The 26,139-nt window shown below is 35.0% G+C and overlaps 12 protein-coding genes and 1 long non-coding RNA gene across 17 annotated transcripts; 7 read left to right on the top strand and 6 right to left on the bottom strand.

Annotated features, from left to right (window-relative positions):
- Positions 1 to 2,493: 2,493 nt before the first annotated feature.
- On the top strand, positions 2,494 to 4,459 carry eIF2Bgamma (eukaryotic translation initiation factor 2B subunit gamma). The gene is made up of 7 exons (XM_014244037.3): positions 2,494 to 2,746; positions 2,803 to 2,950; positions 3,024 to 3,384; positions 3,443 to 3,589; positions 3,651 to 3,827; positions 3,969 to 4,195; positions 4,274 to 4,459. Exons 1-7 carry the CDS (start codon positions 2,590 to 2,592, stop codon positions 4,437 to 4,439), a joined length of 1,383 nt encoding a protein of 460 aa, XP_014099512.2. The 5' UTR covers positions 2,494 to 2,589; the 3' UTR covers positions 4,440 to 4,459.
- A 405-nt stretch (positions 4,460 to 4,864) lies between these two features.
- LOC106625243 (protein FAM185A) lies at positions 4,865 to 6,343 on the top strand. Its single transcript, XM_014245069.3, has 3 exons — positions 4,865 to 5,554; positions 5,616 to 5,799; positions 5,859 to 6,343. Exons 1-3 carry the CDS (start codon positions 4,967 to 4,969, stop codon positions 6,215 to 6,217), a joined length of 1,131 nt encoding a protein of 376 aa, XP_014100544.2. The 5' UTR covers positions 4,865 to 4,966; the 3' UTR covers positions 6,218 to 6,343.
- Positions 6,326 to 8,063, bottom strand: LOC106625259 (uncharacterized). Of its 2 annotated transcripts, XM_070108185.1 has the most exons (3): positions 8,044 to 8,063; positions 6,772 to 7,962; positions 6,326 to 6,705 (listed from the first exon to the last, which is right to left on the bottom strand). In XM_070108185.1, exons 2-3 carry the CDS (start codon positions 7,924 to 7,926, stop codon positions 6,352 to 6,354), a joined length of 1,509 nt encoding a protein of 502 aa, XP_069964286.1. In that variant the 5' UTR covers positions 7,927 to 7,962; positions 8,044 to 8,063; the 3' UTR covers positions 6,326 to 6,351. The 2 variants fall into 2 exon arrangements, with proteins under 2 accessions (XP_069964286.1, XP_014100561.2); XM_014245086.3 differs by lacking the exon at positions 8,044 to 8,063 and having other exon boundaries at positions 6,772 to 8,021.
- Positions 8,064 to 8,253: 190 nt separating this feature from the next.
- Positions 8,254 to 10,249, top strand: LOC106625023 (peptidyl-prolyl cis-trans isomerase sig-7). The gene is made up of 2 exons (XM_014244828.3): positions 8,254 to 8,723; positions 8,925 to 10,249. Exons 1-2 carry the CDS (start codon positions 8,330 to 8,332, stop codon positions 10,226 to 10,228), a joined length of 1,698 nt encoding a protein of 565 aa, XP_014100303.2. The 5' UTR covers positions 8,254 to 8,329; the 3' UTR covers positions 10,229 to 10,249.
- Positions 10,219 to 11,008, bottom strand: LOC106625044 (complex III assembly factor LYRM7). The gene is made up of 4 exons (XM_014244844.3): positions 10,852 to 11,008; positions 10,648 to 10,791; positions 10,514 to 10,595; positions 10,219 to 10,458 (listed from the first exon to the last, which is right to left on the bottom strand). Exons 1-4 carry the CDS (start codon positions 10,870 to 10,872, stop codon positions 10,316 to 10,318), a joined length of 390 nt encoding a protein of 129 aa, XP_014100319.2. The 5' UTR covers positions 10,873 to 11,008; the 3' UTR covers positions 10,219 to 10,315.
- An 85-nt stretch (positions 11,009 to 11,093) lies between these two features.
- On the top strand, positions 11,094 to 12,564 carry LOC118679675 (uncharacterized). Of its 3 annotated transcripts, none has more exons than XM_070108187.1 (2): positions 11,094 to 11,338; positions 11,530 to 12,564. In XM_070108187.1, exon 2 carries the CDS (start codon positions 11,610 to 11,612, stop codon positions 11,877 to 11,879), a length of 270 nt encoding a protein of 89 aa, XP_069964288.1. In that variant the 5' UTR covers positions 11,094 to 11,338; positions 11,530 to 11,609; the 3' UTR covers positions 11,880 to 12,564. The 3 variants fall into 3 exon arrangements, with proteins under 3 accessions (XP_069964288.1, XP_014100358.1, XP_014100341.1); XM_014244883.3 differs by having other exon boundaries at positions 11,094 to 11,263; XM_014244866.3 differs by having other exon boundaries at positions 11,278 to 11,395.
- On the top strand, positions 12,490 to 13,831 carry Mvk (Mevalonate kinase). The gene has a single exon (XM_070108186.1). The coding sequence runs from the start codon at positions 12,490 to 12,492 to the stop codon at positions 13,666 to 13,668; it is 1,179 nt and encodes a 392-aa protein (XP_069964287.1). The 3' UTR covers positions 13,669 to 13,831.
- Positions 13,832 to 13,839: 8 nt separating this feature from the next.
- spt4 (Transcription elongation factor subunit spt4) lies at positions 13,840 to 14,587 on the bottom strand. Its single transcript, XM_014244855.3, has 3 exons — positions 14,432 to 14,587; positions 14,211 to 14,373; positions 13,840 to 14,101 (listed from the first exon to the last, which is right to left on the bottom strand). Exons 1-3 carry the CDS (start codon positions 14,498 to 14,500, stop codon positions 13,983 to 13,985), a joined length of 351 nt encoding a protein of 116 aa, XP_014100330.1. The 5' UTR covers positions 14,501 to 14,587; the 3' UTR covers positions 13,840 to 13,982.
- A 657-nt stretch (positions 14,588 to 15,244) lies between these two features.
- Positions 15,245 to 18,057, top strand: Nup54 (nuclear pore complex protein Nup54). 2 transcript variants are annotated; one of them, XM_014243724.3, is made up of 7 exons: positions 15,246 to 15,492; positions 15,996 to 16,112; positions 16,166 to 16,435; positions 16,503 to 16,872; positions 16,947 to 17,508; positions 17,579 to 17,698; positions 17,771 to 18,057. In XM_014243724.3, the coding sequence occupies exons 1-7, from the start codon at positions 15,438 to 15,440 to the stop codon at positions 17,990 to 17,992; spliced, it is 1,716 nt and encodes a 571-aa protein (XP_014099199.2). In that variant the 5' UTR covers positions 15,246 to 15,437; the 3' UTR covers positions 17,993 to 18,057. The 2 variants fall into 2 exon arrangements, with proteins under 2 accessions (XP_014099208.2, XP_014099199.2); XM_014243733.3 differs by lacking the exon at positions 15,996 to 16,112 and having other exon boundaries at positions 15,245 to 15,492.
- On the bottom strand, positions 15,365 to 15,988 carry LOC138856988 (uncharacterized). The gene is made up of 2 exons (XR_011395968.1): positions 15,724 to 15,988; positions 15,365 to 15,667 (listed from the first exon to the last, which is right to left on the bottom strand). It is a non-coding gene; the product is annotated as an uncharacterized lncRNA (long non-coding RNA).
- A 946-nt stretch (positions 18,058 to 19,003) lies between the features above and the next one.
- On the top strand, positions 19,004 to 20,486 carry LOC106624107 (uncharacterized). The gene has a single exon (XM_070108190.1). The coding sequence runs from the start codon at positions 19,677 to 19,679 to the stop codon at positions 20,346 to 20,348; it is 672 nt and encodes a 223-aa protein (XP_069964291.1). The 5' UTR covers positions 19,004 to 19,676; the 3' UTR covers positions 20,349 to 20,486.
- On the bottom strand, positions 20,346 to 22,508 carry Dera (deoxyribose-phosphate aldolase). Its single transcript, XM_014243779.3, has 3 exons — positions 21,718 to 22,508; positions 21,070 to 21,656; positions 20,346 to 21,009 (listed from the first exon to the last, which is right to left on the bottom strand). The coding sequence occupies exons 1-3, from the start codon at positions 21,743 to 21,745 to the stop codon at positions 20,671 to 20,673; spliced, it is 954 nt and encodes a 317-aa protein (XP_014099254.2). The 5' UTR covers positions 21,746 to 22,508; the 3' UTR covers positions 20,346 to 20,670.
- A 151-nt stretch (positions 22,509 to 22,659) lies between these two features.
- LOC106625125 (putative ATPase N2B) lies at positions 22,660 to 25,128 on the bottom strand. The gene is made up of 5 exons (XM_070108188.1): positions 24,491 to 25,128; positions 23,981 to 24,414; positions 23,699 to 23,870; positions 23,372 to 23,635; positions 22,660 to 23,300 (listed from the first exon to the last, which is right to left on the bottom strand). Exons 1-5 carry the CDS (start codon positions 24,893 to 24,895, stop codon positions 23,178 to 23,180), a joined length of 1,398 nt encoding a protein of 465 aa, XP_069964289.1. The 5' UTR covers positions 24,896 to 25,128; the 3' UTR covers positions 22,660 to 23,177.
- Between the last annotated feature and the right edge of the window lie 1,011 nt (positions 25,129 to 26,139).

The raw sequence follows: 26,139 nt of genomic DNA on the forward strand, positions 1-26,139 counted from the left end.
TGGCGCTCTCTGAAACGCTGGGTTTCTCTCACTTGATAATAAAACTAACAAGTACTCCTTGAGATTATTGCGTTTGCTATCCCTTTGCGTCATAAACGCCCAGATAGTTCTTCGCTTAAATCAAAAACCATCCAGACGATCCTCGTAGCGTTAGACTTGCCAAAAGCCTTTGACACTGTCTATCACACAATGCTACTTGACATAGAACAATCCACGCTCCCTCCAGGCCTGAAGAAGTGGCCCGCAACCACCTGAGCGGTTGGCAATCATCCGTACTGTTTCAAGGTCAAAACTCCAAATTAAGAAGAATTATACTGGTGTTTTGGACAAAGAAGTACAGACTGAATCTTAACATTACAATCGATGCCGTAAAAATTCCGAAAAATGTTGTTTGCAACATACATACATGGCAATTGGCCTCCGGGTCATAAACTACTCCGCACTGATATGGTCAAATGGATGTAGTGAAACGCAGACGAAGATGCTTCAGACGTGTCAGAATACTGCACTTCGGACTACTACAGGATGTCTTTCGATGTCTGCGGTTGAACATTTGCACTGCGATGCCCGCATGCTTCCGGTTAAGGAGCTTCTCTCCAAGCAGTTTCTGCTATGATGTGTTCGAAGAAACCATCTTTGCAGTCGTCTGCTTGAAGCGGAGCACCCTTCTAGGAACAACAATAGGTCCTTTTCTTAATTACGTCGACGATATTGAACAGTACGCCGACCAGACTTCGGACGTAACTACAACCACAGTGGAGCCATTAACAGTGAATGACGTACTTGGAGTCAAACCACCACACATTAAAGACGAAGAACTCGAGCTGCCACGAAAATCCAGAGTAACCCTTGCGCAAATTCAATCCCGACACACCAAATATATGTTCAGCGTGCAACGAGTACCCACATGACTCTAGCCACCTCTTTGCATACCCAGCGAACCCCACTCATATAGCACCGTTCTCCCTATGGTCCGACACCTTTGAAATAGCACGTTTCCTGCACCTACCTTTTGAAGTCATGACAACCCGAACCTTACCACCCAAACGAGGATTAAATCTCCACTACAATAACAACAACCATTCGGGTCAGCAATTTCCACTGATCAGTAATCATTAACCTCTCGCCACAAGTACTTTGACATCTTGGCTGAGGGAAGGGCTCGTGTGGTAACGTCTACATTAGATAATAGATAACTTCACCTCAGCTTAAGGGGACACGAGAAGGTGACTAATGTTTTTGTTCAATTTTGTGTATAATGAAATGTGTCCAGTATAAAATTTCCACAGGTTTTCGGGGATGAAATGGGTATAGGCGAATAGAGGAGATCCTCCAGATCAAGAATAGCCGTGGGAAACTTATAGTTTTAGAGAAAATTTCAACTATTTAAAGTACGCATTTTTTCGATTTTTAACAAATGATACACTTATTTTTTTCACTTTTATATTCACTAATTCGTTTATACACATTTATTTTACATTAGGTAAATGCAGTGCAAAAATAGTTTAATTCAATATTTAAATTATTGCTAAATTCTATTACAGGAATCCAAAAATAAAAATAATAAACTATTAGAGAGCATTGAAATTAAGGATTATGTTATACCCTCTATGACAATGTTACTTTTTCTTGTAGAAATTCTTTTTGCATTGGCGGCCTTCGGTTGCGCTTAAAAAAAAAATAACCCTGGTCGGTCCAACACCGGGGTGTACCAAGGTCTTTTTGCGTTAAACTCCTTTTTGCGTTGCCGGCCTTCGTCCACGCTTCAAAAAAATAACCCTGGTCGGTCCAAACCCTCGTGGTGTACCAAATTTTTTTTGCGCAGAACTTCTTTCTGGCCAGGTTAACATCGGGGTTTATCAAGTGAAGGAAACTAAAAAAATTATTAGTGCCCATCAACAATTATGTTTCCTGTATTTAGGGTATAATCTCTCTTTTTATTTTATTTTTCTTCGTTTGCAAAATATATTAGTATGGCAACACTGGCTATTTGACATTTACAACACTTTTGTTATTGTCAAAATTAATAAAATTGAAAAATGATTTAAATATTGAAATACAGCTATTTTTGCATCATATAATATAAAATAAATGTCTGGATATAAAAATGAAAAATATAAGGGTATAATTCATACAAAATCGAAAAAATACGGACTTTAAATAGTTGAAATTTTCTACTTTAAACGTAAATATCTCAAAAACTATAAGTTTCTCACTGCTATATCTATTTATATATTCTTGATCCCTTGAATCTCCTCTATCCGCCCATACTAACTTTATTTCCAAAAGCCTAGGTATAAAATACTAAAGCCGATCCAATCTTTGGCTAATTCCAATTTCTCTATTTTTCTTAATTAGAAATATATTTCATAGTAACATCTCGTTGGAAACAATCTAACGTTAATACTATAGTACTTAAAATGAACACACCTAATATTGAATTATCAAACCACCTTAACATCCTAATTTTGTTAAGTCAAGTGATAACAGATGATTTTGACAGTTTGATATTTTGGCTATTTAGCATTTGGCAAAAGCGATCATTAAATCGAGTTTATAATTCGGTAATAGAAAACTTATAAAATTACCATGGTTACACAAGAATTTCAAGCTGTGGTCCTAGCGGCTGGCCGAGGTTCACGTCTGCCTGAAGTGTTGACTGATTCGCCGAAATGCCTGTTGCCAATCGGTCCATACCCATTATTATGGTACCCATTGAATATGCTCCAACAGCATAACTTTCAAGGTAAAATATATGCGAATATTTTTATTTTAATTATTATTGTTGTTTTGTTTTAAAAGATGTAATTGTTGTGGTTCTGGAAAATGAGCGTTCGGAAATACAACAAGCACTAGAACGAACTCCACTAAAGATAAAAATTGACTTTGTGGCTATTGATAATGACAGCGATTTTGGCACCGCCGACAGCTTGCGGATAATACACGATAAGTAAGTAATATAGGGGAAATAGTTAAGTACAACTTAAAATTACTGACTTATAAAAACATTTTTTTTTTTGCAGAATTAAGTCTGATTTTTTGGTGTTATCTTGCGACATTGTATCAAACGTAAGTTTGTATCCCCTAATAAACAAATTTCGCCAGCACGATGCTGCCTTGACAGCCTTACTATTCAAAAGTGGATTTGAGTCGGATGTTACGTTGCCCGGACCGAAATCAAAACATAAACCTGAACGTGATCTTATCGGTATTCATCCTGATTCTAATCGCTTGCTATTTCTTGCTTCAACAAGCGATTTTGAAGAAGTAATGAGCGTAAACGCTCATTTGTTGCGAAAGAATGGAAAAATAACGATATTCTCTAGGTTGGTAGATTCTCATATATATGTAATGAAAAAATGGACAATTGATTTCCTTCTTAAGGTAAGTTTATCGGTAATGGTCTTATGAACAATTAAAATTAAAATTCAAATATTTATAGAAAGAAAACTTTTCAACACTTAAAGGCGAATTCTTACCGTATATCATTAAAAAGCAAATGTCTAAAAAACCGGGGAGTTCAGCTGCCGCCCCAGATATGCAATCGGAAGTGGGAGTTACAATAAAATTAGAAAATGATATATTTCATGTCAGTGTGCCACTTTAACTACAACACGCATATTTTAATTCAGCATTATTATTTCTTTCAGTATGCTTCGCACACACATCTAGAACAACGTATACAGAAAGCTACACTCTTTAACGATTCTCGAATCAAGGAGCCATACAATGGTGATTTAATTCGCTGTTATGCTGTTGTGGCACCTAAAGAGAGTATTGGTGTGCGTGTGAATACTACCCTAAGCTTTTTCGCAATTAATCAAAAGGTAAAATAGAAAATAATTATTTTGTATTAATTTAATAATATAAAATTTACATTTATCTGTTCCAACAAAAAACAAACTTAATCTAAAAATTACATTTATCTTTTTATAATAACCGGTATAAACTCTGTGATTCCTTTTTAGATTTTCAATATTTGGCCACAATTTTTCAACGATCAGGAACACTTGCTAATTTCATCAAATGCTGTCATAAACTCAACTCAAATGAAGGAAATCGCAGTCGGAGATAGTGCGAAATTGTCAGAGAAAACATCACTTAATTTTAGTGTTTTTGGTGCTAATTGCACAATCAATCCGAAAAATATTATAAACAAATCTATTATAATGACAAGCGCTATTATAGAGGAAGGGTGAGTTTCCATTTCATGAAACTAATTCCATATACTCTTATATTTATTTACATATATTTATTATTTTTTGCCATTTAGTTGTAATATTGAGAATAGCATCGTTGGAAGCAGAGCTGTAGTTAAACGCGGGTGCGTACTGAAAAACTGCTTAATTGGACCAAGTTACGCAGTAGAAGAGGGTACGAAGAGAGAAAATCAACATTTAACAAATGCTGATGGATTTATGGAGATTGATATACAATAAAAATGAGACTTTCTATGTAATGAATACTATTTTTTATTAATTCCTCAATGTATATAATTTTTACGAAGACTTGCAGTAGTAAAACAAATCACATCTGCAGTAGAAGTGCTATACATATATGCAAAACTGTGTACAGTATTCATCTTTTGTTGGTAGTTATTGATGAAACTTAAATTTTACAACAATTTTTTTTTTACCAGCCTATCTAACTTTAAATGACAAGTAGCTTATTTGAGCTTTTTTTTATTTATTAGTGACCAAAAAAAACCGTTTTATATCTTTCGAATGTATGGTTAGAAAGAAAGAAGAAGAAAAAAAGAAAAACTGCATAATGAGAATAATATGGGATTAGCTTTCACCTGTCAAATATTTATTTTTGTTTTGTTGACCAAATTCTATATTCTACTTTCTTTTCCTCTTTATTCTATAATTTCAATAAACAAACGTTTCTTTTTATTGAATAGCAGCTGATTAGACGTTAGTGATTTTAACTATTTAAATAGGTTCTTTTATCCATTCAATAGGAAATGCTGTTGATTCATCGGCTGTCGCCGCTAATGCGAACCACTAAAGTCCGATTGTATGGCAACAAATACATAAAACCAAATAAAATGAGTAATATGTTGTCAGGAAATCCACCCAGTAAACAAGTGCATCAGGAAACTATGCGCTACATTTATCCATTTGCGCGAATTAATGTACGCTCCGACATTTATTTGCAAGTTAAGGCTGCCGACGTGCATGAGTACCCGGATGCCAATGTGCTAATCGCCGAATTGCATGGTGGACACGCTCGTAATTGTCCTGTTAACATGCACGTTGATGTGAGTGAAGATGAAAGGCTAGTAAATATTGCAATAAATAAAACTGCAAACGCCTTTGATTTCCATTGCAATCTGGAAATACCCATTCGCGCGGATTTGCATATTGAGGGTCTTGATAGCGTTACAGTGCGGAATATCTTCAGTTCAGAAATTACAGTTCGAGCGCAAAAAAATATAGACACCAAAGAGTTACGAGCAGATAATATAACTCTAGACAGTGCTGGTGGAAATATATCTTGCAAAGGTATGCTCTTGGGCAAAGTTACAGTGGTGGAGACAAAGGAGTTAGGAGTAGGTGAACCGAATAATAAAAAAATGTGAATAATAATTTAAATATATTATAATGTTTTAGAATATTTCATTTGAGAAGTTGCAGGGTGATCAGTTAAGCTGTAAGACAGATGCTGGTAGCATCTCTACAAACTCCTGCTATGTGGAAGAGTCCAAATTTGTAACCAATACCGGTTCTTTACAATTAAAAAATGTCCACAAAAGAACTGAAGTGGATGTTCAAAAAAGTGGAGAACTCAATATGAGTAAGTTATACTCTTTACTTATAAAAGCGCAATCTAAAGTTTAACTACTGCTCTTCCAGCTGGTGTTCATGGTAATCTTACGGTGCGCACCAACGGTGGAAAATTAAATCTGCAGCTCTCCGAATTGGCTGGAGAAAACGTTGTTAAGGCAAACGGAATCGAACAAGCTGTTATTAACATTTCCGAGTGTATTGAAGAACAGTCCAACATTGAAGTTACATCCCGTGCCGTAGTACTTGATGGTTCACTTTCGCATTTAAAGGATTGTGTGATTAACAAAGATACACTTTTTCGCAACCCAAAAACTACAAATGCGTTAAGCAATTTGATTGTAAATAGTACTGGCGCAGTTAAACTTGGCAAGCTATCTTGGATGGAGTCCCTACGCGGGCAACTAAACAAATCAGGACAGAAATAGTCAGAAAATAATTATATAGAAAACAGTAAATATATGATGATACTCCACAATTTTAGTGATGTATAGTAAGTTAAGTTGTTCATTAAATTAGTAACATATAGCACCGGCTTAATCAATTCTGAATAATGAGATTTTTATTGCTGTAAATTTTCTAGTACATTTCGTATTTTTAAATAGCATCGCTTTGATGGTTGATTATTATCGCCAATGCTAAGGGTACTTTGCAAATTCCTCATATTGTCGTCAAGATTTTCTTTCAAAGCATTTTCCAACTGTTGATCAGTAGCAGCATTAATCACACGAACTATCATATTGAGTATTGTTAGGTAACCGGTTTCAAAATTAAATTCATCGTCCTTAAATGCAATATCTTCAAAATCATTTCCCGGTGGTGTCTTTCGTGCAAGCCTCTCATTTTCCAATCTTAATAAATTCCAAATACTAATTGTATATATCAGGCATCTTTCATCAAAAGGGTCTCCTAGGGACTAAATAATTTTGCATATTAGGTATTTTACGTACAAGTATATTAAATTTAAGTTTCTTAAACAAACCTCAAAGATGTCATTGATGCTTTCCAAAAGATCTTGTTCCTGATTGGTCAAGTGCTCTATATACTTAGGATTGCATAGAGGCTCGAGAATACAACCTAAGCAGTCCATTAGTGACTCAATATGTGGAAAATAACTATTTTGTGACAGGTTATCATACTGCGTTAATATACAGTGTATGTTGAGGAAAATCTGCATTAAATTGTGCGTACTCTGTGTAAGCACAATCGTGCTTTCGACATCACCGTTATCATCATCATGAATTTCATGCAACTCCGCATTATCTCGCCTCGGTAATAGCGCTAGGAAAGCTTCTGTAGTGGCTTTTATTAAAGATGCATTGACAAATAACTGCTCAAATGTTGGCAATAACACTGTATTATCAGAATCGTCATCATAATTATTTTTAGGTACTTTTTGATTAGGTTCAATAAGGGCAAATTTTGCTAGTATCGCATTTAGAGTTTCGATTGTTTGACGAAGAAGTTGCTCGTTTATGGAATTACTTAATATAAATATAATATTTTTAATGAAATCGGGACAAAGGGATATATGTTGATACCAATGCAAAGCAGTGCCACGATCTGCATGTATTAGCACAACAGAAAATAGTCGAGTGAGTTGAAGAAGTGTTGGTGAATCGGAGCAATTGGTTAAATCTAGAAGCGTTTGAACCAGCGATGTATCATTAACAAGTGCATCACGAGATTCTTTAAAATTACACATGTTTCCCAATATGCCTACCAATATTTCAACTAATCGTTTATCATTTGTTGCAAATATGCAATCGGCAAAGAGTTCCAATACATTATGCTCCAGTAGCAGTTGCACAACATCCTCTTCAATTGTCATATCCCAAATTGTACACAGGTCATTTTCAAAACTATCATTTTCGGAAAGCTCTTTTTCCAATTTGGTCAGTTTCAGCAACGTCGAAAGCACAAAACGTTCACTGTACAATGTAGTACCAATAGCATCGCCGCGTATAACTGCTAAGTCCGCTTCAATATGATCACTACAATCAGGATGTACAGAAAGGTTGCAAGTCTCACCCTTGATTGAATTATGATTGTTTTCGGGTTGATTCACTAAACCATCTTGGACTTGTATTTTTTTCGAAAGTGTTAGCGAACTTTCAATTGTATTATCTTTTTCCATTTATAAGCTTTTATGTGTTTTATTTATTTATTTTTTCTAAAAACAAATGAAATTTAAATGTTTTGTTATTATGATAGTTTTGTTGTTTTGATATGAAAATTATGGTCTATGGATTACCCTGTTTGTAAATTGCACTGTCTTATTGTTCGCCATAAACCATACGTAATAATCTTAAATTAAACCTTTTTAGAATGGTCTTTGGAATATTTTAAGACTGAATTTTTAATGGTTTAATAATTTTTTTTAACTAAAATTAAACTAAATTAAAGTTAAAATTACAAAAATATTTTTTGTACACCTTGTGTTTCGTTCCTCACAATGTCTTGCATATTATCAACGTTGATATTATGTTTACTTACATTGTGATTCGTTGATTGCTCAAAAACCTAGAAATTAATGAAAAATGTCTGTTGTAATAGAAACCACAGTAGGCGATATAACTGTTGATCTATTTGTGGATGAGCGCCCGATTTCGTGTCTTAACTTCATTAAGCTGTGTAAATTTAAATACTACAATTATAATCTTTTCCACACAATTGAACGTGGATTTATTGCACAGACCGGTGATCCTACTGGCGTAGGCAATGGCGGTAATTCTATTTGGGGTGAAGTTGATGGTCTTGATAAAAGATTTTTTGAAGCTGAAACCATACCAAAGATTTATCACTCTTCAGCCGGTCTCTTGTCGCTCGTTTCTGCAGGCAAAAATTTAATCGGATCTCAATTCTTTTTCACTTTAGCGCCAAATTTATCTTCATTAGATGGTATACATTGTGTTATTGGCGAAGTTGTAGAGGGTAAGAAATAGATAGTATGTCTATATTTTAAGTGGTTTTGTTATTTACATTTTAAAAATGTTATTGAACCTTCCGTGGACATATTCCATTGTAAATCTTCACCTTCTTGTTAACATAACGCAAAATTAGAATTTCAAATATGAAATAAATGAATGAATGAACAAATTAAAATACTTACATACAACATTTATCCTATTTCAGGACATGAAACACTTCGAAAAATTAATGAGGCCATTGTCGATGACAACTTTCGACCTTATCAAGATATTCGCATAACTCATACAGTTATTTTAGAAGATCCTTTCCCAGATCCAAGTAACTTTTTATTACCAAGTCGTTCTCCATCTCCTACACCACAACGTTTGCAAAATGGTCGTATTGCTGCAGATGAAGATATTGACGATACAGACGGGAAAACTGTCGAAGAATGGCAAGAGATGCTTGCGGAGCGGGAAGCAAAAGCGCGAGCAACTATCCTGGAGATAGTTGGAGATTTACCTGATGCAGAAATGGCACCACCTGAGAATGTGCTTTTCGTTTGCAAATTAAATCCAGTCACTACTGACGACGATTTAGAAATTATTTTTAGCCGTTTTGGAAAAGTAAAAAATTGTGAAGTAATTCGAGATAAAAAATCAGGCGACTCACTTCAATATGCATTTGTTGAGTTCGAAGATCAGAAATCTTGTGAAGCAGCTTATTTTAAAATGGACAATGTTCTAATTGACGACCGTCGGATTCATGTTGACTTTTCACAATCTGTTGCAAAAGTGAAATGGCATGGAAAGGGCCGCGGGGTGGAAGGTTCCTTGAAACGAAGTGAATTTGACAACTTACGGGAACCCAACAAAAAACATAGAATGGATGATTGCGATCGAAAAGAGGCTGGTCGAGAGCGTTCAAAGAGAAATAATTCAATAGAGCGCAGATTGGCCCGAGAAGAACGCCATCGTGTACAAAGGGAAAAGGATGAAAGACGAGAAAATAGTTACAGATATGAGCGAGAAAATAGTTCACACCGAAGGAAAAGCCGATATTATGAAAATGTAGAACGTGAACAGGGACCGTCACGAGATCGTTATAGGCGATCACGTAGCCGTAGTGGGGGGCGATCTAAAAGATATTATCCAGTTAGAGAACGACACGATAGGTATATCGAATCAAAGAACTATAAACATCATTTCGAAAAATCTAAGCAGCGAGAATATTCAGATCACAAAAGTAGTGGAAAGCAATTAGACAGAAAACGACAAAATGAAAAGAATGAAAATGGTTCTAGAAAACCAAAAGCAAAATCGGAGCGAAGAAGAAAAGATAGCACATCCTCAAGTTCTGACAGCGAAAGCTCAAGTAATGAGTCATCTAGTATGGATACTGGAAGTAGCAGTGATATTTCTAGTGACACATCTGACGATAGAAAACGGCAAAGACAAAAAAATAAAATAGTGAAAAAGAAAAAAACTAACAGCGAGTCACACCAAAGTAAAAGCAGATATAGGAAATAATACAGTTATTAATTACTATTATATATTGTTATTATTTTCACATGGATTTTAAAGATAACTAGGTTTCGATACTTGGGATTTATTGATTCAGTTTTTAGAAGGGCTTTGCCCTCCACAACAGCCGCCCATAGAATTTCCTTTACGATTTCGGGAGGTTGGCTTCTCAATTATAGCATCTGGATTGAAAACAACGTTGTCCAATCGTGTCGTTTCTTCCGTGATACGTAATTCTAAAAATTTAAAATTTTTAGCATTTTTTGTTTTGTAGTTAATGTGTAATCTTACTATATACTCCTTCTTTTTCCTGAACGGCTTGTATAACACTTGTGCGCAGTTCATTGTCAACGTCATGGGCCAGTTGTATCATCTAAGATATAGAAGTGTACACTTAATGATAGAATAAAATTGCGTTTTCACACCTTTTTTATTTCCTCCTCATTTTTTTCGTTTTGATTTTTCCGAAACTGGTCATTTATTTCTTTACGCCCGGCTTTCAACGTAAGCTCGTCTCCTTGGAACACGAATTGCCTTGTGCGATGTAATTTCTTAAACGCTCTTAAGGCCTATTGACAACGTATAATTTTGTTACTTTTAGCATTGTTTTCTAAAATATATTCACTTACTTCTCGTCGAAGTTGCGACATATTATAATTTCAACTAAAAATTTATATTTATATAAACTTAATTTAACACTTCATCCTTGTTAACACCACACTTGACTTAAGTAAATACATCTGCGTATCAGCTGATAACACAGGGTGTTGTTTAAAATACGTTTAGTATAGAAACATTTATTTTGTGGCGATTTTAGGTTTTTTTCAAAAGAAAATATACCTATGTTATACATAATCTTAATCAAATTTTCATCTTTAAAGTTAAATCATAATCGTCCAAGAAGACTTTGTTCATTGTTTGTTTGCTGACTTGAACTAAAATTTTCTATAAAAAGGTATCAATTTCGAGTCTCGATTCACAGCTGTCTGACAATTTTTCGGTAAAAAAAAGTTCCTGCCCACGGCGCGCAATAAACGGAAGGTAAATGTGATAAAAAAAACCAAATAACCTGAAATATTAGTTTCGTTTGCTCATTGTAGTCAATTGTAAATGTTGGTACGTATATGCCTGCACAGATTTTTGCATAAATTTGTAAGACAGCAAAGGCTGTAGGTAATTTCTATTCAAGCATAGAACTGCTGCATTAATAACTACTTATATACAAACATATGTAATATTTATATACCAACATACGGCCTGTTTATATAAATATGATGAGAAATAATAAAATACACTCGTTTGGTTAGTCTTTCAGGTAACTACCGATACCAAACTCGTAACAGTTGCGAGAAGTTTAAGCCAATTTGTTGCTTGAACTGAAATTAAAATGAGTAAATATACGTCAAAGTATTTGGAAAACAAACTAGCGGATAAATTGGGAGCGTTATACGTAAATGCGATCGACGAATCAGACGGCTGTGGTGGTAAATTCAGTGTGACTATTGTTTCGGAGGCATTCCGTGGTAAGACATTGCTGCAGAAACATCGTTTAGTGAATAGTGCTCTAGCAGAGGAACTAAAGGAAATTCACGCATTCTCTCAAAAATCATACACACCCGAAGAGTGGGAAAAAGTGCAACAGAGTTTGAAGCGCTAATGAAAATGTATTATTTTTATCAGAGCTCTATATGTTTTTTATCTAAATGATCTTATAATAACTACTCAGCGAGAAACAGTAGTAAAAAGCAAGTAATTTTATTAAGCTCAAACTTTGTTGGAAAAACAAAACCAGCGAATATTGATTAAAGCTAAAAAACCGGAAATCATCTACATAAGTATATACTGCGCAGAAAGTGAAAGTATATTAAACAACTACATACATAAATCTATATATACCAGTTAAACGTAGGTAAGACAGCGCATGCGCACATAATTCAAGAGTTGTGTAATTTCAACTAAAACGTTTAAAAATATAAATAAAATCTCTAGAAGAAAGCAACTGTAATTCGTTGAAAACCGAAACGCAATGATAACCGATCTACGAACTAAAAGTCAAGTGACCTTATTTGCGTAAAATACGACTACAAAGTATTACTCAACACAATTCTAATTTGTTTGAGACGTGGCGAGTTCAGCTCCTTATGTATTCGTGTGCGTAAACAAGATAGCTGTTCGTTTTCGATTTCTATTTAAATTTTTCTGTGCTGACGGAGCAAGTAAACAGCGTACATAAATTAAAAATCGATCTAAACAATAGCCGGCGAACCATGAACAAGTTTCAAATTATTGCGCCGGGTAAAGTAATTCTCCACGGTGAGCATGCAGTCGTTTATAAAAAACCTGCTCTAGCTGCCGCTGTCGGACTTTCAACGAAATTACTATTCTACCCACAACCAGAAAGTGATGTCGCTATTTTTAATTTGGAATCGTTGAATTGCACCTTTGAGATTCAATTGTCACAATTTAATGATTTCATTAAAGGTTTTCGTGAGAAATACCCGGAGAGTAAGCTTGATTGTTCCGCAAAACTACTTGAGGATGTACGCGCTGTTATTGCAAAACAATTCGATGGCAGCACCAACAATTCCCCAAAACAGCAGCAATCACGGAAAACATTTTTATCCATATACTATTTACTCGCTGGAGCAGTTCTGGCAGCGCCGAGTGAACTTACTTTAAAATCTGGATTTAAAATTCAGATTGATACCGAATTAAATATAGGCTCTGGTTTGGGCAGTTCTGCATCATTCGGTGCCACATTAGCAGCGGCATTTCTACTTATCACCGGTCATTTCGATGAAAAATCATACCTTAAATTGGAAAATCGAGCACTTATCTCTCAGTGGGCTTTTGAATCGGAACGCATTATGCATGGGACGCCATCCGGCGTTGATAATACCGTAGTGACCTACGGCGGCATGTTAAGGTTCGTTAAAGGCCAAGCATTTCAGTCACTTAACATTCAGCGACCACTCAATATAATGTTGGTAGATAGTCGTGTTAATCGCAGTACCGCAGATATAGTTGCTAAGGTACGGCACCTGTGGGAAACATTTCCAAAAGTAATTGATTCCATTTGGGACGCTTGCGAAGAGATAGTAGCAGATGCCATACCACTGTATGAAAGCTTTGGTAATGCTAAGGATGATAGTGTAAAGTTTGAAAAACTGGAGCGTTTGTTCCAAATTAACAATGATCTGCTTAAAGCTATCGGTGTGACACATCCAAAATTGGAGCAAATATTCGCCATCGCTTTTAAACGTGGTTTCTTTAGTAAGATAACAGGTGCGGGAGCGGGTGGTTTCGCTGTTGTGCTATTGCCTGAAAATTATGAGAGTAACGAAGTTTATTGGAAGTTGAAAGAGGAATTAGAGTCCGCGGGTTTTGGAGTGCAATCTACTACAGCTGGAGGCGAAGGATTACGTATTAAGGATTTGGAGGACTAGTTTTTTAAAAATTTTACCACTAATAACTTAAATTTTTGTTAATTGCCGGTTTTGACATAATCGTATAAATGATTTTCTTGTAAAAAATTGAAAACGTAAAATGATGTTAACAATGTAATAACGTAGAATAGGATCAAATAAACTTATTTCTATGATTTTAGAATTATTAAGTTTAATTATAAATTGCACGCATTTGATTTTATTTTTTTTTATAATTATGCATGATTCTGCACAAAGCTTTGTTTATTAAAATGCTAATATAATAAATGTAAAAATGTCGATAATTTAATGTATTTTAAAAATTAAATTAGGAGTTAACGTTGGCTTGTATCCCTTGATCTGTAGGGTATACCACGGCTTTTCATTTCCCGCAGAGTTGCTTGAGGAAGATTACCTGATACAGATATGGCATATACACCACGCGTGAAACGTCCTGAAAATTAACAGAATATTAGCATATTTATGTTTAGTTAATTACACATTTTTTTAATTTAACAACCAAAAAAGAAATCTTAGGTAATAATAATGAAGTACGAACATACCGATTCGTTGCCATTTCGCTACCCAAGAATCTTCTGGGCTCATCAATGCAATAATGCCATCGAAGTTGTTGCTCGTGTGATCATATACATTGTCTTTATTGTTCTTCATGCGAAGAAATTCATCACAATTATCACATCCATCACATTCGAACTGATCGAAACTCTAGAATTAAAAGAAATTCAAGTAATAATATGGATGTAATTATCTTGCAAGAACCTACTTTTACAAGTGAACACACTAAGCAAGCGCGCAGTCCTCGTAAATCCTTTGGTATTGTATCGAAAGACATCGTTAGTTTTATATTTCAAGTTTTGAGATTATTAAACTTAGATATGTCTAAAACACCTTCTTAAATTAACTTTTTAGGACACCGTTTGTGCAATAAACAAAAAATGTATTTAAGATTGGGAATTAAAAACAAGAATGAATTCGCTTTGATGAAAAAACTGTTTCGACAGTTTTTAAGTGTCAATTAAAAATAAAGTTGCCACACCTTTTTTTGACGAAATATATTTATATAAACAAAAAATTTGGCTTAGATAAAATTTAAAGTATGTTTTTATTAGGAAATAACATGTCAAATGAGAGATTTACAAAAATTTACTTATAGAGAAATATTTTTACTAATGTTCACATTTTATCTTAATACAAAGGTCTTACTTCGGTGAATTTTACAGCTCCTTATCTAGATAACGTCAAAAATATGTTTTATGGATAATAGATATACTTTTTTTGTGCTTTAGAAATTTAAATAAGATTTCTCTCTTCGCCTAATCTCTGGTATATAATTCTCTGGCATATAATTAAAATAATTGTTTTCGTACATTATATATTTTTTTGAGTTATCCGTATTCTTTTTTGATTTATATAAAAATTCAGTTAATTTTTGGCAACTTATTAAGAAAAATATGATACATTTTTGGTATATTTTATTTTGTAACTTTTAAATAAATTATATTAGCAAAGATTAAATGGCAACGTTAGTAATACCTTAAAAGAAACATTGAAAATGAATTTCTTTCGTGACGAAATTAGTGTTAGTTGTCAAATTTTGTCTATCGTTCTGCTGCTGCCAATAATATTTTGTACAAAAATAAACAATTAAGCATGGAATACTTGTATTAATAATATCTAAATTTTCGTAATCCCGATATAAAATTTATAAACATTGCATTGTGGTTTTTATTTCAAATACAAAAGCATAAAAATTTACATATTGTGACAAAATGTCATTCTTCAGCGGAAACACTTCGTTGGGTGCTACAAGCACGCCGGCTAAACGTAAGTTTATTAAGGAATCACGTTAAACCTTATAATGTGAAATTATATACAGAATTTTTTTTATCGATGTTAATCAGCTTTTCGCAGATGCTTTAGTGTCTGATCCTTAAATGTGGGCAGCAGTAATCGCTTCGCGTCGTCTAGGCTATTACTTCGCACATCTTTTAATGATGTCCTTAAAATAAATTACTTTGTTCAATTAAGTTTATAAACAAAAGTAACAAATAAGACCTCTTGATATGTAGTATAAAAACTACATAAATAGCCAGCAAGAGCAGTAATATCAAAACAGCAGCGAACATATTGCACTATTTCGTCATTCATATAATTCGTTCAAAGTTTAATAATGTACTAAATGTGGTGTAAATGCTAGCTCTGTAATATTAACTGATAAGAAGCCTAACGATATCAGACGAAGTTTAATTTTATTCTAATTTGTAATCAAAGCTTAATCTGTGGTATACATGCCTTGCTTTTTATTAATCTCACCTATTTCTGAATAGCTGGTGGGTTATTTTCTACATTTGGTACTGGTTCTGCTACAGCAGCGCCAGCTTTCGGCAGCACTGCTACATCAACAACAGCCCCTACTTTTGGAACATCAGCTTTTGGTGCCACTGGTAAATTTCACTAGTTCTATAAAAATATTACAAATAAAAAATTTTACGCGTAGGGTTTGGAACTGCGGCTACTTCATCTGCGCCATCGCTTTTTGGCGGTACATCAACTTCTACCAATGCGACGGGCTTTGGCGGTTTTGGCACTGCAACATCTGCAGCACCTTCTTTTGGTGGTTTTGGAACTACTGCTGCTACTAGTGCTCCCGGTTTTGGAGGATTCGGTGCAACATCGACAACTTCAACAGCTCCAGCTTTTGGAGGTTTTGGTACACAAACTAATGCTTTTGGAGGTTTCGGTACCGGTGCCAGTGCGTTTGGTTCAAGTAAATTTAAATAAAATATATTACAAAATTCTTTGTGATTGACTATGTTATATTTTTTCTTTTCTAGCATTCGGAAAACCCGCTGCTACGACTGTTACACCTGGATTTGGTGGTTTTAGTGGGGCCACTAATTTCATGATGGGACAGCCGCAGCAGCAAGTTCCCCAACTATCGCCAGATGAAGCTTTTGCACAGTCGATTTTTAATGTATCCATTTACGGTGATGAGCGTGACACCATTATAGCAAAATGGAATTACTTACAAGCAATGTGGGGAACTGGGAAATCTTTTTATTCTCAAAATGCAGTACCTGTGGAAATTACTCCACAAAACTATCTCTGTCGATTCAAAGCAATGGGTTATAGTCGACTGCCTGGAAAAGATAATAAAATGGGATTAGTCGCGTTAAATTTTAACAAACCGTTGGCTGATGTTAAGTAAGAAAAACTATAAGCTGGGAATGCATCGCGAATTATTAACTTATATTACTATTGTACTTGTATTTTTATAGGGCTCAACAGCAGCAAATAGTTTCCTCTTTAAATGGTATATTTGGCAATAAACCAAATCTTGCTATAAATATCGAATCTAGTAAAGAATACGAAGAGAAAAAGTGTCAAATAGTGATATATGTTGAAGAACGTCCGCAAATGTCGCCAAACGAAACTAAGCGTATACTTGCCACCGATGTTTCTAATTATCTGAATCAGGCGAACGTCAAAGCACAATTAGCTAATCTAGGTATTGGCGAGGTACTGGCATTGGTATTACCCGACGAGGATCAACTGAAGGAGTATCTAGAAAATCCACCAAAGGGAGTTGATCCACGTATGTGGCGACAAGCTAAATTAGATAATCCCGATAAAACGAAATTTATACCAGTGCCAATGATTGGTTTCAATGATCTGAAATGGCGCACAAAGTGTCAGGAGAGCGAAACCGAAACACATGCACTTTACTTGAAGAAAGTGGAGAAGGACTTAGCTGAGTTGAGACAACGTCACGTGGCAGCAACAGCAAAGATAATGGAACACAAGCGAAAGTTGGCAGAATTAAGTCACAATATATTAAAAGTAATATTCATGTTGTATTTTAATTAGTAACTTGCTTATCGCTTAATTTTTTTATTCCTTTATTTTTAAGATAATTGTGAAACAAGAGTGTACACGCAAAATCGGACTGGCGTTGACGCCAGAGGAGGAAGCGCTACGAACAAAGTTGGAGAATATGCAAGCTTTAGTTTCAGCACCGACACAATTCAAGGCATGTACTTTTTTGTTGTGCTCTGTCCTCTTTATATATTTTATTTTAATTTTTAAAATTTCAATTTTAAAGGGACGTCTCAGCGAATTGTTATCACAGATGCGTATGCAACGTAATCAGTATGCGTTCACCGGTGGAAGTGAATATGCTATAGATAAAGATAGTGAAGAGGAAATGAAAACATTTTTAGCCATGCAGCAGAAGGCAATGGAGGTGCTGACCGATACTGTGACAAAGGACTTGAAATCATTAAAAATCATCCTAGAAGGTATGCCGGAATTAGTACGTGTTTAATAGCACACAATGTAAAATTAAACAGTTTTTACTAAATATACATATTTGAAGTAAGTAAAATAAAATTTGAAAAGTTTTGTTGAAATTTTGCGGTAATGAAATCGAAAACTAGATATATAGATAGAGGAGATTTTGCAATAGTAAATAAAAAACAAAGCTTGATGGAATTCAGTCAGGGTGGCTAAATTTCTAAAGCATGATTTTATAGACTTTTGTTTTTATTAGCAATTTTATTCTACTATTTTCGTAATCAGAATTGGTTTTTAAGGACAACGACTAAATAATTTACACTTATATACATAAATGCAAAAGTGGGCATAGTTTTTTTTGTAAAATTTAAATATTTCCTGCTTCAGCGCAGCTAACACGTCTTAATTGCAATGATGGTTAAAATAGCTTTGAACTTGTATTGAGATGCGAACAAGTTCAAAAATATTGCTGCAGCATTGATGACTGCAGGTGTTAGATGTCGTCACACCGCTGATGTTTATTACGGCAAAAGAAAAACACAGCTTCGTGAGCATGTCAACGTACTCATGCGAACTCGTGTGAGGAAATTTTTTGAACAGAAATTTTTATACTGAAATTACTGACCACATTTTGTTGTAAATGATAACTGTTAAAATCGGTTGCACAGCTTATTTCTTGCTTTTGTGTGTGTGAATAATCAAATATATGTACACGCTTTAGTCGCAACTTTATTCATAGCATTGCATGTCCATGTACATATATCCAATTAAGTGTGTACATATGTATGCAATGTTGTATGACTTGTTTTTCTGCATCGACTAGCGCCAGTCAAACAATTGCAGTTTAGTTTTGTTTCGTGTACAAATACTCGACAATAAGGTCCAGTTTTCACAAGCTTTTTCGTCGCTGGGTTTTGTTGTATTCGATGGCAAATTATGCTGGTGTTACATTAACATCATTACGATTACTTGTTAAATTAATTGATGTTGCATGGGAGTAGTTGGCGTACCACCTTTTATAAAATGAATAGTTTTTAGTGTATTTTTCTATGTTTTTATGTTGTTTGTATACTTTCTGTCTCACAACAGTTATGTGATTTAAATTACACTTTAAAAACTGTTCACAGAAAGCTATGCAATCAACGGTGCGGAGCTCCACTTCAATGTGGGTAGGAACGCGCTATTTACTAGATTTCCCGGTTTGTTTGTGGACGGGTTTGAAACGAAATTGAGTTACTCGCGCTGCAGACGACTTCCGAGCTTCCGTTTATGGTCGTTGTAGCAAACATTAGGCACACATATTCATATACTCACACATGTGGCTAACTACCCCAATTGCTTTCTTTTCTGTTGCGAAGCTTTTGCTATGATATAAATGGCATTGTGCACCAACTGGAGGTTTATTTAACGCTTTGACGTCAATGTGCATTACGAGTTACCAAGCACAAAATTGCTACGAACATAATATTTAATTTCCTTTAAAAGGTGCAAACGCATTGAAAATGGCTAGAAGTGCGTTTTATGTGAGTGTGATCTTCTTAGAATTGTATGTGCATCAGGTGTCTTTAAGATTTTCCATTTAGTTCTTATGGTTAGCTGTGCTTAGTATCGCCGCAACAGCACCTTCGACACATATTGACCGAGCAAGGCCATCGCAAGTGGGAAAAAGTGTCGCTACAATTACACCCAAATATTCAGCGGAGGATTTGCAATTAATGCAACCACATTATATCACACTTGAAGATTTCGAGTCATTGCTTCGTCGGGCTGGTGAACTCTTTCGACCGAATGCGTATCTCGTAGATGATATCACAACAACTTCGGCACAACAGCATCATGAAACAAAGCCTGCCGTTACGCCTGCGAGCGTGTCCGCTCCCTATCAGCAAATTCAAGCGCCTGCAGTGCAGCCGTTTAACTTCTACATGCCACTATTCGATTATGAACACGGTAAATTGGATATGAAAAGTAAACAAATGGAGTATATTGTTCCACCACCTGCACCCAGCAAGGGGGCCGATCCAATTAATTACTACGCCGCAAAACCAAAAAAGTTACCGAAAAAATTTAACGCGGGCACTAAACAAGTTAACTTAAAATGGTTAAATACTTTCGAAAAGGAAGCTTTAACCGATGTTAACGGCCAGTTGCCAAAAGCAGTTTATTTAGTCAATGATGAACGTAACCGTATTAATTTTGATGACTCTTTCTTTGGCGTTGACATGCAAGTTAAAATTCCAAATAACCAACCACACAAGGAAGACCCCAACTATAGTGCGGGTGCACGACCACAAGATGAATTTCTTAACCAGGGCGAAGATGGTGGTGAGGATGATTTGATGGCAGCCGCCGCGGGGCAGATGGAAGAAACCGTTACACATGTCTAGTATAAATATTTAGTCTTAATTTATTGGTTACACTTTTTCTATTTATGTACATATGCATACATATTTTTATATGCTGTAAATATTACCTAAGAGTGTTTGTGAGATCTTATAGCTAATAAAATCTGTGAAATCCGCAAACCTTTGAGTTAACTTGATTTTGAAGGTAACTATAAACAGATTACTACATTCTCGTGTTGTAGAATTTTCTATCCTAATAGATATAAGATACGACTTTATATACGTGCATATGTATAAAAATTAGTCGCTCATATATTTAATAATTTTTTTTTTAATATAAAATTGCTCAATATCAAAATGTTTATTAATCGGAACCACTTTGCGAATTGGTGATATGCCCGTTAACAGTTTCTACTATTTTATCTAATAAACCAGATGCACCAAAGCGAAAAAGACTGGGTTGCAACCAACGTGGACCTAAAGTTTCTTTTACGAGAGTTAGCCATGCAATCGCATCGGGCACAGTGCGTACACCACCGGCTGGTTTTAGACCAACTAGAATGCCCTTTCGGCGTTCGAATTCTTGAATAGCATATATCATAGCCAAACCAGCTGGTAGAGTGGCATTAACAGCTTCCTTTCCAGTAGATGTTTTTATAAAATCAGCTCCAGCTAGCATACAGGCAATGGACGCTTTGTAAACCTGTGTAAATAATTGTAAACTATTAATAATATTGAATAATATGGAAGAAGTAGTGTTTACGTTCTCCATGTTGCCAAGTTCACCGATAGCGAGTATGGTTTTCAAATGCGCTTCTTCGCCGCAAGCCTTTCGCATTTCGCACACTTCACTGTAAACACCTCTCCAATCACCCACAAGTGCTAATTGACGATTGATTACGATGTCAATCTCGGTGGCTCCGGACTCCATAGCAAATTGGATTTCGTTTAAGCGGGTGTCCAAGCCATACTGCCCAGCCGGAAAACCTGTTGCCACAGATGCTATTGGTATTTCATTGTACTTATTTAATTGCTTCAATTTGGCTGCTGCATTCGCGACACGAGCTGGATATACACATACGGCAGCAGTGTGTAAATGCGGCAGAAGTGCCGGTTCAACTCCAAGTACTAACAAAACATGCTCTGGTATAGGAAATGCAGCACGCTGGCAAAGACTTCGCACGTTTGCTGCCGTATCATCGCCTCCCAACGTTGTCGATTCCGTTAAAGTTAACGCTTTTAATGCCCAAACTACCTGATTAAGACCTGTTACACTGCCTCGTTTGGAAATTTCTACAGCGATTTTCTCCAATTGGCGATTTGATATTGCACAATCCAGAAGAGAGGCATCTAAAATTGTTAATCAATTAATTATTTTTCAAAATAATATTCACTTACACCTTGTACATACCAAAGGGTAAAATTTTATTAACTTTCATATTTAATTTTTCGTCGGATATAAACACGAATTGATAACAAATTGGTCGTGTGCGACAATTGATAAACAATTCCCATTGGAATCTGGAAAAAGTCAGCTGTCATTTGTGCATGCTACATCGGGTAATATATAGTTTTAGTGCATATAATTTGGTATGTATATCAGTATCAGTATTAATCATCTATATCGTTTATAGTATAATCACAATTTTGTACTTTTCGTTGGAGTCAAAAATTATTGAAGTAAACCATTGTTTTAAATTTTTCTATGATATACGTTCTCTGGTTATAGGTAACCAGGGGCGCCATCTAGGTGTTGACGTAGGCACTTATTTTGAATTTTTGAAGAGTTATAGTTCCGGTACGGTGCAGGAAGTGCATAACAAAAAATTATATAATTCAAATTCGATTATAACATTAAAAAGTTGTTATCAGAAACTAGACTATGGTCCGCAGTCCTATAACCACGTTAGGCCAATGTACAATGATCTGATATTCTGTCTATTGTAAACAGTTTATATTAAATGGGGAAATAATTTTAGAACAATTTTGTTCCAAGAGTTGAAAGAAATAGTTACGCCGTGTGCATGTCCGACATACGTTGATATTCTAGACAATGTACGAGTCGTACAAACTTTTTACTGATGAAAGCTGTATAGTGGGTATGATGGACATTTGTACTCTGAACAGGGTATATTAAATCCGCCACGAAGATCTATGTCTGACTGTATACACGCGAACTAGTCAGCTTTTGAGATATCACTTTGAACTTTTGCACGCGTCCTTTTCTCCTTAGGAAGCTGCTCATTTGTCGGAACCGATATCGGACCACTATAGCACATAGCTGCCATACAAACGGAGAAAATATTTTAAAAATTATTGAAATTAGTTTCACAAATTAATTGCTGGAGTAAAGTTGCATTTTGAAATAAAAAATTTATATCTTGTGCTCGATATTTGTAAGCTACATGTCATATTGCTTTTTTTTTAACATTGTTACGACTTCCATGATTAGTATATATTGTCTAGTTTATAACTAGTTGTTAAACATTTTGCTTCATAATACTACTATTAAACTTTGCTTGACAGAATAATAATTTTAAGTCCCAAAATATCGATGAAAATACTCAAAATATTTCATGTTTGTATAACATTTTTTGAAAGCACAATAATATATATATATGAAGCATTATCTAGTTAAAGTTAACTTAAGACAGTAAACTAATTTTTTATAAGAGTACACAGGACATATAATTTTGAGTTTGTTGAAAAAACTTTTAACCCTTGCGTACTTTTTTTGTTTTGCATAAGAGTTGTGGTCGACAAATTTTGTACAAATTTGTTTACATGCTTTGCGATTTTTATAATAAATTTAAGTTAAGTACAAATGAACACTGTCCAAATTGCATGTTGGGCGAACGGTATACAAAACTTTTAACGGTGTTTAGCCCATTGTTCCCAATATTCCTTCTTTTGCATTTCAAACAACCGAGAAATTGTGCGGTCAAAAGCGAAAGCTTCTTCGTCCCCTGTGAAATAGTTAGCCGCTGACTCATTCTAAAATGTGTGCGAAGAGAAAACATGTAATTTAAAGAATTTAGTTAAAAACAAAATCAATAATTACGCACAGAACCCTGTTTAATGTTTAAATCATCCATTAACGTTCGCTCAGAGTCCGCCAGTCCAGTGGGCTTGTCTGTGATGTCAAAAAGTACATCAAGTGGTGTTTCGGCTGAGATAACCACGCGTACGCGATTATCATAAAGCGTATCGATAAGTGTAATAAATCGTCGCATTTGAGATTTAATGAATAAATTCATTTTAGGTACGTCTCGTATCAGCACTGTATGGAAAAGTTGTGCAATTTGTAGATAATCACTACCTGCCAGTGGCTAGAGAAAACAAATGATGATATGAAATAGAGTTCAAATATTTTATGCATTTTTTGAACTTACACGATCACAAAGCTCTTCAAAAGTGCTGTCTAAAACACGGCCGCAAGTTTTCTGGAAAGTCAGATCTCGTCCAAAATGTGTTATGGTACGCGGACGCACAATATCGTTTTCCTGAGTACATAGAATTTTGAACATTCGTTCCATTTCGGCGTTAGCATTTGTTTTTGACTTACTATAATGAAAAATTATAATAAAAAAAATTAAATATTGTAAATAGCTTGAATAATACTGAAGCTGTTTTCAGATTTTGAATAATAATTTTCAGTGTTTATATGTACGTACACGAAATAATTTGTATCACCCGATTGAGCAATGCGGCGGTAGTCAATGCCGCTATTCAGTTCGCTAACTTTACAGCGAAATTGTAATATATCGATAAAGGGCAAAAAATTGCTACGTTGCAATCCATTTTTGTACAATTCTTGGGGATGACGATTACTTGTCGCCACCATAACAAGACCGTCATTGAAAAGATGCGTGAAGAGGCGTTTAAGTATCATAGCATCTGCTATATCAGTTACTTGGAATTCATCGAAACAAATGAGCCATGATTCAGATAGTATTTGGTCTGCTACTGGACGTGTTGGGTCATATGGTGTTGGATTTTCCGTGTTAAATGCTCTATCACTTGGTCCACGTTGCTGTTTAGTTGCGTGTATCCGTTTGTGAACGTCCGTCATGAATGAATTGAAATGGACTCTTTGCTTTTGTTGTATCTATTGTGGAAAATAACATAAGTAAATTATACCTACTTGGAAAAGTTTAATAGAAATTTAGAAAGTGTAAACATACATCTGTACAAGCATCAAAAAACATATCCATGAGTGTAGTTTTTCCGCCGCCAACACTGCCGAAAATATATAGTCCTTGTGGAATCTCGGAACCGACATTTAGCTCAACGCCATTTCTGTTTCTGTCACCTCTAAACAGAGAGCCAAAAAAACCACCACCACCACCCCTACTTCTATCAACTGGTTTATAATTCTGGAGACTGCTGTAAAGTGCTTCTAAACGCTCCGTCGTTGCCTTTTGCTCCTTATCCGGTAACAATTCCTTGTTGGCAACGCGTCTATTGTAAACAGACAACGGGCTTATATATCGTATTTGTGAGTGGCATTGTGGCTGTAGTGCCAGGAGCAATTGTTCACAATCAGCCCAAAGCTTTAAACGTGTATTCACGCATACCGTTTTTAACATCTTACACAAAAGTTCTGCAATAGTTACGCTCCGCACGCAATGGTTAAAATACAGTAAATTTAAATAGCACCGAAAGTTAATTTGCTTAAAATTTTAATTGAAACTACTTTGTCATCTTATCATTGTTATGTAAAAGTTTTGCCAACGTTTGCGTGCGTGTGACAAGATCAAGTGCGAGGCCAGAAAAAAATTCCAATCCGTAGCGACGAGCGCTAATTTTGGTGCCAAAAGATATACCAGTTCAGCTGACAATCAGCTCAGCTGTTAATCAGCTGTTTTGCACCTGTGTCGAGTGGGTTTGCTGTGCAGCGTTAAGTGTTTGGGTAAAACAAAATTTAAATATTTTGAAAAAGTATTTTATTCTATAGATATATTATATATAACATTTTAAAAGTATACAATAGCTATTGTATTATTGTATACATATTTCTGTAAAACTTTTTTAATTTCTAAATGCTGTGTGGCTTTACTAGTCAAATGAGGTTGAAAAATAAATACTTTAAATTAAAAAAAAAACTACAACATGCTTAGGATATAAAAAGGTTAGTTTACCCTAAACTTCCTAAACAAAGTAAAAAAAATTGTACAAGATAAAAACTAAAAACTTGGTTATTTGAATTTTTCACATAAATTTTCAGTTTATGCGAAAAAGGTGTCAATACAAATGTTGTGGATCTTCTCATTAACTACAGCTGTGTCATATAACTTTTTTCTAAGAGACTCGTAATTTCGCCGGATATTGAGCTAAACCGTTTTTACGCTCTCCTCTTCCTCTTTCCCACCTCAGATCGACCGTAAATTATTTTTCCTACTATGCTTTTGTTTTGTTTTTTTGGTGTATGATGCACAAAAGTTTTTGATACTTTTAGAAATAGTTTAATTCTATTAAATATAATGAATGGAATATTATTACGTAATTTAGCGAACAATGTTAAATTTCCACCAATAAATATAATAATAAATATACATTTTAGTCATTTAGGATTTAAGGTTAGACCAGTAAATAGTGGGTATCAGTGTATGCATCCGGTCATGATTGCGAATACCGCTCCCATAGATAGTACGTAGGCAAAGTGTGCTACTACATAGTATGCGTCGTGTAGGATGATATCTACAGAAGAATTAGCTGTTATTCCTCCTACTGTAAATACGAATGGTCTATATCTACAAGAACAAGTATATTACAAAAGAGAGTACCTAATTATAAAATGAGTTGAATAGGGCTATCAACTCATAAAAATGGC

The sequence above is a fragment of the Bactrocera oleae genome, chromosome 4 (assembly GCF_042242935.1).
Source record: "Bactrocera oleae isolate idBacOlea1 chromosome 4, idBacOlea1, whole genome shotgun sequence".
NCBI classification, from domain to species: domain Eukaryota; kingdom Metazoa; phylum Arthropoda; class Insecta; order Diptera; family Tephritidae; genus Bactrocera; species Bactrocera oleae.

What these genes read in the sequence shown, in the direction of transcription:
- eIF2Bgamma (XM_014244037.3), top strand. Translation starts at nt 2,590, where the DNA reads ATGGTTACACAAGAATTTCAAGCTGTGGTCCTAGCGGCTGGCCGAGGT. An exon ending in TAGAAAATGATATATTTCAT is followed by an intron (nt 3,590 to 3,650) that starts GTCAGTGTGCCA and finishes TATTTCTTTCAG; the next exon opens with TATGCTTCGCACACACATCT. An exon ending in TTTTCGCAATTAATCAAAAG is followed by an intron (nt 3,828 to 3,968) that starts GTAAAATAGAAA and finishes ATTCCTTTTTAG; the next exon opens with ATTTTCAATATTTGGCCACA.
- LOC106625243 (XM_014245069.3), top strand. Translation starts at nt 4,967, where the DNA reads ATGCTGTTGATTCATCGGCTGTCGCCGCTAATGCGAACCACTAAAGTC. An exon ending in TGGAGACAAAGGAGTTAGGA is followed by an intron (nt 5,555 to 5,615) that starts GTAGGTGAACCG and finishes ATAATGTTTTAG; the next exon opens with AATATTTCATTTGAGAAGTT. An exon ending in AAGTGGAGAACTCAATATGA is followed by an intron (nt 5,800 to 5,858) that starts GTAAGTTATACT and finishes CTGCTCTTCCAG; the next exon opens with CTGGTGTTCATGGTAATCTT.
- LOC106625259 (XM_070108185.1), bottom strand. Translation starts at nt 7,926, where the DNA reads ATGGAAAAAGATAATACAATTGAAAGTTCGCTAACACTTTCGAAAAAA. An exon ending in GCATCAATGACATCTTTGAG is followed by an intron (nt 6,706 to 6,771) that starts GTTTGTTTAAGA and finishes AAAATTATTTAG; the next exon opens with TCCCTAGGAGACCCTTTTGA.
- LOC106625023 (XM_014244828.3), top strand. Translation starts at nt 8,330, where the DNA reads ATGTCTGTTGTAATAGAAACCACAGTAGGCGATATAACTGTTGATCTA. An exon ending in TATTGGCGAAGTTGTAGAGG is followed by an intron (nt 8,724 to 8,924) that starts GTAAGAAATAGA and finishes ATCCTATTTCAG; the next exon opens with GACATGAAACACTTCGAAAA.
- LOC106625044 (XM_014244844.3), bottom strand. Translation starts at nt 10,872, where the DNA reads ATGTCGCAACTTCGACGAGAA. An exon ending in TGTCGCAACTTCGACGAGAA is followed by an intron (nt 10,792 to 10,851) that starts GTAAGTGAATAT and finishes CGTTGTCAATAG; the next exon opens with GCCTTAAGAGCGTTTAAGAA. An exon ending in GGAAAAAGAAGGAGTATATA is followed by an intron (nt 10,459 to 10,513) that starts GTAAGATTACAC and finishes TTAAATTTTTAG; the next exon opens with AATTACGTATCACGGAAGAA.
- LOC118679675 (XM_070108187.1), top strand. Translation starts at nt 11,610, where the DNA reads ATGAGTAAATATACGTCAAAGTATTTGGAAAACAAACTAGCGGATAAA.
- Mvk (XM_070108186.1), top strand. Translation starts at nt 12,490, where the DNA reads ATGAACAAGTTTCAAATTATTGCGCCGGGTAAAGTAATTCTCCACGGT.
- spt4 (XM_014244855.3), bottom strand. Translation starts at nt 14,500, where the DNA reads ATGTCTTTCGATACAATACCAAAGGATTTACGAGGACTGCGCGCTTGC. An exon ending in TAGTGTGTTCACTTGTAAAA is followed by an intron (nt 14,374 to 14,431) that starts GTAGGTTCTTGC and finishes TTTTAATTCTAG; the next exon opens with AGTTTCGATCAGTTCGAATG. An exon ending in AGCGAAATGGCAACGAATCG is followed by an intron (nt 14,102 to 14,210) that starts GTATGTTCGTAC and finishes GTTAATTTTCAG; the next exon opens with GACGTTTCACGCGTGGTGTA.
- Nup54 (XM_014243724.3), top strand. Translation starts at nt 15,438, where the DNA reads ATGTCATTCTTCAGCGGAAACACTTCGTTGGGTGCTACAAGCACGCCG. An exon ending in ATCAGCTTTTGGTGCCACTG is followed by an intron (nt 16,113 to 16,165) that starts GTAAATTTCACT and finishes TTTTACGCGTAG; the next exon opens with GGTTTGGAACTGCGGCTACT. An exon ending in CAGCACCGACACAATTCAAG is followed by an intron (nt 17,699 to 17,770) that starts GCATGTACTTTT and finishes TCAATTTTAAAG; the next exon opens with GGACGTCTCAGCGAATTGTT.
- LOC106624107 (XM_070108190.1), top strand. Translation starts at nt 19,677, where the DNA reads ATGCAACCACATTATATCACACTTGAAGATTTCGAGTCATTGCTTCGT.
- Dera (XM_014243779.3), bottom strand. Translation starts at nt 21,745, where the DNA reads ATGAAAGTTAATAAAATTTTACCCTTTG. An exon ending in TAATAAAATTTTACCCTTTG is followed by an intron (nt 21,657 to 21,717) that starts GTATGTACAAGG and finishes TAACAATTTTAG; the next exon opens with ATGCCTCTCTTCTGGATTGT. An exon ending in AACTTGGCAACATGGAGAAC is followed by an intron (nt 21,010 to 21,069) that starts GTAAACACTACT and finishes TTATTTACACAG; the next exon opens with GTTTACAAAGCGTCCATTGC.
- LOC106625125 (XM_070108188.1), bottom strand. Translation starts at nt 24,895, where the DNA reads ATGTTAAAAACGGTATGCGTGAATACACGTTTAAAGCTTTGGGCTGAT. An exon ending in TTTTTGATGCTTGTACAGAT is followed by an intron (nt 24,415 to 24,490) that starts GTATGTTTACAC and finishes TTTCCACAATAG; the next exon opens with ATACAACAAAAGCAAAGAGT. An exon ending in GGTGATACAAATTATTTCGT is followed by an intron (nt 23,871 to 23,980) that starts GTACGTACATAT and finishes TTTTCATTATAG; the next exon opens with TAAGTCAAAAACAAATGCTA.